Below are 8555 nucleotides of genomic sequence, written 5' to 3' on the forward strand. Positions count from 1 at the left end.
ATCCATTCATCTGTTGATGGGCACTTAGGTTGTTTGCATCTTTTTGCGATTATGACTAACGCTGCAATGAACGTGTGCGTACATATTATCTATTCATGTCATGGCTCTTATTTCTTTAGGGTATATACTTAGGGGGGTGTTAGGTTTTAAATATCTTTTCATCTCACAGAGCCTAGCACAGTGCAACCCCTAGGCACTACATCTTTTTATGATGATTTGTGAATGAAGACATCTTCTGACCCCTGCAACGCGCCGCAGGGGGCGCCCGAACGTAGGGTTGCCGCAGGGCGGAACCCAAAGCCCGGGGCGTGGCCGCGCCCGGAGCCCGTTTGCGCCTGAACGCGGATCCGGAAGTAGCGCGGGGCGGGGTGGGCGTTGCGGGGCGAAACTATCACCCCGTGAAGATGCTGCTGGACCTGTCCGAGGAGCATAAGGAGCACCTGGCCTTCCTGCCGCAAGTGGACAGCGCGGGTCAGGGGGCGGGGTTCTGGGACTGGGGAGGGAGTCAAGGGAGGCGCCCCGCGCTCACGGCCTCTGGCTTCCATTTTAGTGGTCGCCGAGTTTGGGCGGATTGCTGTGGAGTTCCTGAGGCGAGGGTCGAACCCCAAGATCTACGAAGGCGCCGCCAGTAAGAAGGGAAGGGGCGCGGCTCTGCAGACTGCGCTGGGAGGCGTGGACTGTTCTCTGTCGCCCTGGAAAGATTGGGGTTATTGAGACTCCAAGGGTCTTGTTCCCAAGACCCCTGGTGGGAAAAAACCAGCAGGGCTTTTCAGTCAGGGCGCAAATCCTGCTGGTCCCTCAAGTAGCTGTGAGATGGTTAAAGCATCATTAAGCCCGTTTCGTCATGTGTAAAAGTGACATATCACCTGCCTTTCAAGATATGATGCTTAAGTGCACCAGAGTCTGGAGTAGCTGGGTCAGCTGTAAATATTATGCAAGTGTTTGGTTATTATTAATTGTTCAGACATCTACGTGTGCTGAAGTGTGTGTGTGTGTTTGTGCCAACGAGGGGTGGTTTCCGGGATTAAGTTAATCCCTGTCGAATCCTCCCTCTGCCAGGCGCCTGGTACTAGGCTCCACGGGTCTGCATTTTTGTAAAGAAGATTAAACCAGAAACCAGACTCTTTCTGTGGAGTCAGTTCCGACTCGGCTCTATACCGTGTGTTACAAAGTGGAACTGCTCCAGAAGGTTTTCTTGACGTAATCTTTACGTTTGCATTCGGTTGTCAACCAAAGGTTGACAGTTTGAGCCTTCCCACCTGAGCTGCGGGAGAAAAGGCCTGGCGATCTGCTTCCTCAAGCTTATAGCCAAGAGGACCTATGGAACACTTCTACTCTGTAACACATGGGGTCGCCATGAGTTGGATTCCCACTCCACCACAGCTAACAACAACAATCTTTATAGAAACAGATCAGCAGGCTTTTTGCAATGCCCCCAGATGGGTTCCAACCACTAACCTTTAGGGTATTAGCAGGCCATGGGACAGCCACCCAGGGACCTTCAGGAAATAGAGTGCATCTGGACAAGACACCATGGCCAACTCATTTCTTATGCAGTGTGTTTGAAAACACGAAATAATGGATTATATTTAATTCCTAAAATAAGAGTTTGAATGAAAGGATAAATATCGCACAATAATTTATTTGCTAATTTTTTCCTCTCCTTTCTCAGGAAAACTCAATGTGAGTAGTGACACTGTGCAGCATGGTGTGGAGGGATTAACATACCTCCTCACTGAGAGCTCAAAGCTCATGGTAAGGGCTTCTGGGGACTGCTTTGTATTACCTGGACCCTTAAGAAAGGTGTATGTTCTCTATATCATTGTCCTGGCAGGTAGCTGTGTATTTTAGTAATGTTGTTAATGGTTTGTAATTGATTTTGTGAAGATATGCCTGAACAATATGACTATAATATGATCCGCTGGTACGAATTCCTTTTGCTAGTAAATTAAAATTGCATCCATAGTGTGTATCCTAATGAGATGATTCATTCTGTTTGCATATTGCATATGGAGATTAGGGGGGAGAACTGTGCACTTCCATTTTTTCCTTTTTATATTTCATTAAAGTGTTCTATTTTTATGTATCAATAACAAATTTTGGAACAGTGGGCAAGAGTTGTCTTTAACTATGAGGGATGCTCCTTTACTACACAGAAATGAATTAAAGGCTGTTGTATTCTTTTGTTTATATCAAATATTTTAGTGTTTGCTAGACAAAGATAGATGTTGATATTCTGCTAAACTCAATTCACTTTTAGATTTCTGAACTGGATTTCCAAGACTCTGTTTTTGTTCTGGGATTCTCAGAAGAATTGAACAGATTGTTGCTTCAGCTGTATCTGGACAACAGAAAGGAGATCAGAAGTATTCTGAGTGAACTGGCACCAGAGCTTCCCAGTTACCACAGCCTTGAATGGAGACTAGATGTACAGGTGTGGCTTTTTTTTTTTCTCTTTTAATCTGACATAGAATATAAGAATTATTTTAGGTTTATGTTCTTATGCTTATTGTGTTCTTTACAAACTTTAACCACACTCTGGTTTGAAACTTTGTTTTTTTAATATTTTATTTTCAGACCATTTCACCAATAGTTCATTTGCATACATTTTTAATATATTCAAATCAGTTTGATTTGCAAAGTTTGTAAGAAATCGATTATTTTGGAAAAGGAGATGGTTATGCAGATTTTTTTAGATGGTGCTTTGATTTTTAAAAACGTTTCTCTTTAAATGTAACACACGTAGAAAAGTGCACAAGTCATAATTGTAGAGCTCGATGAATTAATGAATTATTACACAGTGAAAACACCCATGAAAATAATACTTACCCATGACCAGCATCCCAGAAGCATCCTCCTGGCCTTCTACCAATTACTGTCTCTTCCCTCCTTCCCAAAAGTAACCAGCATCCTGACTTCTTTTTTTTTCTTTCTTTTATTGTGCTTTAGATGAAGGTTTACGGAGCAAAGTAGTTTCTCATTGAACAATTAATACACATATTGTTTTGTAACATTAGTTGCCAACCCCACAATGTGTCAACACTCTCCCGTTTTCAACCTTGGGCTCCCCATTACCAGCTTTCCTGTTCTTTCCTGCCTGCTTGTCCTTCCCCCTGGGCTGGTGTGCCCAGTTAGTCTCGTTTTGTTTTATGGACCTGTCTAATCTTTGGCTGAAGGGCGAACCTCAGGAGTGACTTCAGTACTGAGTTAAAAGGGTGTCTGGGGGCCATACTCTCAGGGTTTCTCTAGTTTTTGTCAGACCAGTAAGTCTGGTTTTTTTTTTGTGAGTTAGAATTTTGTTCTCCAGCATCCTGACTTCTAATATCTAGATTAGCCTTGCCTGCTTTTTAACTTTCTATAAATGGAATGATTCAGTAAATATTCTTTTAAATCTGGCTTCTTTTGAGCAACATTATGAGATTCACCCTTCAGTTATTTTTAAAGCTACATAAATAAAAGGGAACTTTTCAGACCATTGCCTGTTGCCCCTTATTCAGACCATTGCATATAGCCCTTTATTAAGCAGTGAAAGGTGAGTTAATAGACATTTATAGAGTCTTGTGTGTTTGTCGATTAGACTTGTGCTAAATGCTTTGGGACACAAAAGAAGTGTGAGACACCTCAGCTGAAAAAGATGTTACCTGGTGAGGTATTAGATGTTCTCAACTAACTAGTAACTAAAGATTGGTGTAAAATAAGGTTCTGGAGGAAAAAAAAAAAAGAATATAACTGTATAAAGGTACTAATAGAGTGGTTCAAAAAAGCTGTAACTCAGGGAGTTCAGTGTGTGCAGCATGATCCAGAAAAACTTCAACAAAAGGAGGTGAAAACGTCGGAAGGATGACTGAATAGAGAAAAATGGGGTAAATATTCTTAACAGAGGAGGCAGTTTAAGCTGTAAAGACCCACATGAATACAGGAACGAGCATATGAGTTTGTGGCATAAAGCACCAATTCTCAAACTTGTCTGCATATTGAAAATAACCTGGGGAGCTTTAAAAAACTCCAATGCCTGTGTCCCACCCCTAGAGATTTCTGATTTATTGGTATGAGGTTTAGCCTGAGCATCAAAATTTTTAAAAGCTCCCTTTCACCAAGGTAATTCTTAGTTCAGTGAAGTTTGTGAACCACTATTGCAGCGGATTCTTCCTGATTTGAATGGAAGTAAGGTTAAAGCATTCGGCTGCTAACCAAAAGGTTGGCAGTTTGAACCCACCAGCTGCTCCGTGGGAGAAAGATGTGGTAGTCTGCTTCCGTAAAGATTTACAGCCTTGGAAACTCTATGGGGCAATTTGTGCATTCAGTTCTATGAAAAGAGAAACAATTAGGCCTCTCGCACGCTCCCACCACCACATCTGCTAACCCACCCGTAGCTCTACCAGCTTGCTCTGCTTTCCCTTCAGTTGCTCCTGATGAAGTGCCCGTGCTCCTGTCTACAGGCAGCTCATTTGCTTGTGCACTTGAATCCACCCCCTTATGCCCACATGAGGACACAGTTCCAGCAATCGTTCCCTCCCTCTCCTGCCTCATACCTCCCCCTCCCCGAATCATTCCCTTCAGCACACGGTTAAAAACCCAGTCTTGATTCCATCTATCTCTCCTACTGCCACCACATTTTTTGTTTCCATTTACACCCAAAACTCCTTGAAAAAGTTGTGTCACTGACTATTCATTCTTTCTTCCCATTCTCCCTTGAACGCACTGCGATCAGGCTTTCCCCCTCACCACTCTACTGATACAGGTCTTCTACTGACATAACTTAATCTTCATCCTGTTCTACTCATTAGCAGCATCTGTCACAGTTGATCACTCCTTCCTGCTTGAAAACACTTTGCTGCCTTCTGGGAAATCACTCCCGTAGTTCTCATCCAGCCTTACAGGCTCCTTGTCAGTCTCCTTTCCTGGCTCCATCTTATCTTGTCAACCTTTAGACATTGAATGCCTCAGAGGTCAGCGTTGTGTCTTCATACTTTTTCTGCTTACATTTCCTAGCTTATCTCATCTAGTTTGATGGCTTTAAACCCTCCATGTATACACAGGATTCCCAAATTTATATCTTTAGCCTAGACCTCCTCCCCAAACTCCAGAGTCTTAGAGTTGGTGCCTCCTTGACATCTCCACATGGGTAGCTGATAGGCATCTCAAATACAGAATGTCCAAACCTTAATCTTGCTTTCCCGACCACCCTCTCTCCCTTAACTACTCCTTCCACAGTCTTCTCCATTTCAATAGATGATTGCTTAGGCCAAAAATACTTTGAATCATTTTTGAGTCCTCTCTTTCCATCATAACTTCATCCAATCCATGAGCAAATCCACCTCTACCTTGAGAACATATCTGCAATATGACCACTGGCCTTCCACTGTTTAAAAAGAATTGGTAAATTTCACACCAACATTATAATTTCTAGCAACTTTTCAAAAATTAGAAGTTAGACACCATCGGATCCACATTCCCACATGACCTTAATCAGTTCAGGATACATCAAATTTAAGGTGATCATGGCTTAAGTTGCTATCTGCTATAATAGTTAAGGACATGGGCCTAGAACTTGGGTAGAAGATTATTTGACACCACAAATGAGAATGATTTCTTTGAAAGCTGAACTGAATCTTACGTTACTCATGAGTAACAGAAAGGAAAGTCAGCAATTAAAGTACAAGCAGTTTCAGGAAAGGACAACCACCAGCACAGTATAACGTCACTGAAAGTAAGGCAGAGGAAAATTTTAAAATGGAGGGCTGATCTGGGGTGTCAGTGTTGACAAGCCAGAAGGCTTAGGATTTGGCCAGAAGAAAAATGCGGCTGTCATATGACATGTTCAGGTTTCATACTTGGGAGAGGCTGGATGGCTACGAGAGAAGGTTTTCCACTGTCACGAGCATTCGTAGGTATGTGCGGGTAACTTTAGGAACGATTTTTGCTTATGTCCCATTTATCCATTCACGCTTCCACACATGCGTTCAGTCATCAGACTATTTACTGAGCTTCTGATGTGTGTCAGGCCTTGTGGACCTAGTGAATGAAACATAGTTCTTGCCTTTAAGGCCCACAGTCTTATGGAAGAAGAAAAAAAAAATTAACAATTATAATCCAGTGTGATGAGTTCTAAAGTAGGAGTGAACATGGGATAACGGTATGAACCAGATTGTAGGCTCCGTGAGGGCAGGGACTGTGTCTTATTCACTACGGTGTCCCTAGCACAGTACCTGGCACAAAATAGGCATTCCGTACTGAATAAAAAGATTAACGGGGTAGGAGGAGTGGCTTCTTAAACAAATTTATCAAATATTTCTTGTACACCTATCATGCCAGGTGCTGTGGATACAGCAAAGACCAAGACACGGTTTTGCGCTTGGGAACATCATAAGCAGCAAATCCTGTGGGGCTCATGAAGAGGAGATGACTGTGCTTAGGCCTTTATCTGTAGGTCCTTTCATACTGAGTACGGGGGATGTGGGATGGTCGTGTTCGTGTCATTCAACGGTGATTATCTGTAGATCGTTACCTCTCACGTGTGGGGGTGTTCTCTGACTTTTGAGGGCCAGTAGCCCTTAGCAGTTCTTTTTTCTAGCTTTACTAATTTCCTTTTGAGTTTTCCATGATCAAGACATTTTTAGAAGTTAGCAACTTAAGCTGAATTTTCTAAAATGAAACTTGAGAGCTTGTTTACCCAGTGGCATTAGTTTGAATTGCTGCCCTGCTGGAAGGATGATACGGTTTAAGGCTGAGGGTATACTGAATGAGTGTGGCCTCTTACTTGGTGGGAAGCATTGAAGGACTAAAAAGACTACCCAGCAAGCTAAACGAGTTCCTGAGCTCATTAGTTGAAATGATTACAAAGGGATTTTAACTAGAGTACATTCTTCTGCTCATGGGAGGAAGACATGTCAGATCAAGAGGGGCTAACTGACTAGGAGACCAGCAGCAGGATACAGAGCCTTTCATTCTTGAGTAGCTGACTGGTCTCACGGAGACCGGTAGTGAATGGACAGCTACCATCTAATTATCGTGCAGTTACTACGGGAAACAAATTAATCATCATAGCTTAATTTTCAGTAGAAACATTTCCCAGGCTTCATAAATTGCCTGCACAATTGATGCCCTTGTTAATGACATAATAACATCAGTAAGTTGAAAGTAGCTGAGACTGATGCGGGAGGATGTCACTTTTAGGGCTGGCCTATTTACAACTGCATCAAAGCATCCTTGTCCTATCTGGCCCACGTGTTGTTTGCTCTGAGGCTGAATATAGGGCTGAATTCTTTTAGGAACGTTAGCTGAGTGAAACGTGTTTATGTGTCCTGTTTCCTTTTTGATGTTTCTTGCCAGGTTACCCTCTTCAGTGATAACCCTTCAGACTAAACGGACTTTTTCCCCCTAATTTACACTGACACGTGACATTTTATTTTAAAGTTGTCATTCTTAGTGTGTTTATAGGGATGAGGACAGAATGTCACAACCACAAAAAGAAAATCAATATCAAGAACTTTGTGGTCTACTATTCTTTATCTTGTAGTGCTGTTATTCAGCTTTTTTTCAGGAAAAACTTAGTCCTGATCATGTATTATTAGATGTGTGTTATGTGTGTTATTAGACTGTGTGCATCAGCACACAGGTTTTACCTCTTAAAAAGTCCTAAGCCATCCTGAGACTGCTGGGATGAGGACCCTACTGTTTGATCCAGTTGGGTGGCATGCAGAGGACACTTTACAAAGTGTTGGTGACTGAGGGCCATTGTTATTATTTGTAGAAGGCAGACGGTAAACAACAGGAGCAGATTACTCATCGAGAGCAAACCACAAAACACCAGGAACAGATATGAGCTGAACCTGTCCCCGCTATCCCTGCGAGTACCCCACTTAGCATCGTAGGAGAGGAACCCATTTATGTCCAAAAGGGGCCCATTCACCCTTCCCAAATTACCATGGTCATTTTTGTGTCTCTGGATGGGTACGCCATGGGTCAGGTGTCAGGAGGTATGTGTCTGTGTCTCTTTCAGGTGTGCCGTGGTTGTTCATTCTCTGTCTGTCTCCGTGGCTTTTCTTGTCTGGGTCTGGCCCTCTGTGCTTACTGGTCCAGTGCTTAACCAGCAGCTTCGGGACAAATAGGCTAGGGCCTCGGTTATGGCAGCATTAATGACAGCTTGAGGCTAAACTGTTGTACAGGCAGTCCCTGTACAGTGTATTTCCAGACCTCTGAGGGCCTCCTCTCAGCCCCCCTCAAGACAGGCCTCCTCTCAGCCTTAGGGTTACAGCTGTCAGCACAGCTGGAATGTCTTCATCACCAAAGATAGGCCACCTTGACCCCCTCGCTGCCACTTTCCCTGCTGGGCATCTGCCTGCACAGGCCTGGACTGTGGCTGCTTCCCCTTTGTGGGGCACCCAGCTCCGTTGGCAACCTCCTGCCTAGAAGTGCTCGGCTCCAGTGGTGACCCCCTGCCTAGGGATGCCCAGCTCTGTTGGTGACCTCCTGCCTAGAGGTGCCCAGCTCCATTGGTGATCTCCTGCCTAGGGGTGCCCAGCTCCTTTGGTGACCTCCTGCCTAGAGGTGCC

The 8555-nt window shown here is 43.7% G+C and overlaps 1 protein-coding gene across 2 annotated transcripts in view; it reads left to right on the forward strand.

Moving 5' to 3' along the window:
• The first annotated feature begins 358 nt into the window (after positions 1-358).
• Positions 359-8555, forward strand: part of COMMD2 (COMM domain containing 2) — a 16030-nt gene continuing 7833 nt past the window's right edge. Inside the window, exons 1-5 of one of the 2 annotated variants that reach the window (XM_023733909.1) lie at positions 359-471; positions 551-628; positions 1673-1755; positions 2261-2434; positions 6316-6426. In XM_023733909.1, the coding sequence (XP_023589677.1) occupies positions 405-471; positions 551-628; positions 1673-1755; positions 2261-2434; positions 6316-6426 (513 nt within the window). In that variant the 5' untranslated portion in view covers positions 359-404. The remainder of the gene's footprint in view (positions 472-550; positions 629-1672; positions 1756-2260; positions 2435-6315; positions 6427-8555) is intronic. The other variant, XM_004379195.2, reaches the window with a different exon arrangement.

Source organism: Trichechus manatus, unplaced genomic scaffold (genome assembly GCF_000243295.1).
Source record: "Trichechus manatus latirostris isolate Lorelei unplaced genomic scaffold, TriManLat1.0 scaffold00062, whole genome shotgun sequence".
Classification (NCBI taxonomy): Eukaryota; Metazoa; Chordata; class Mammalia; order Sirenia; family Trichechidae; genus Trichechus; species Trichechus manatus.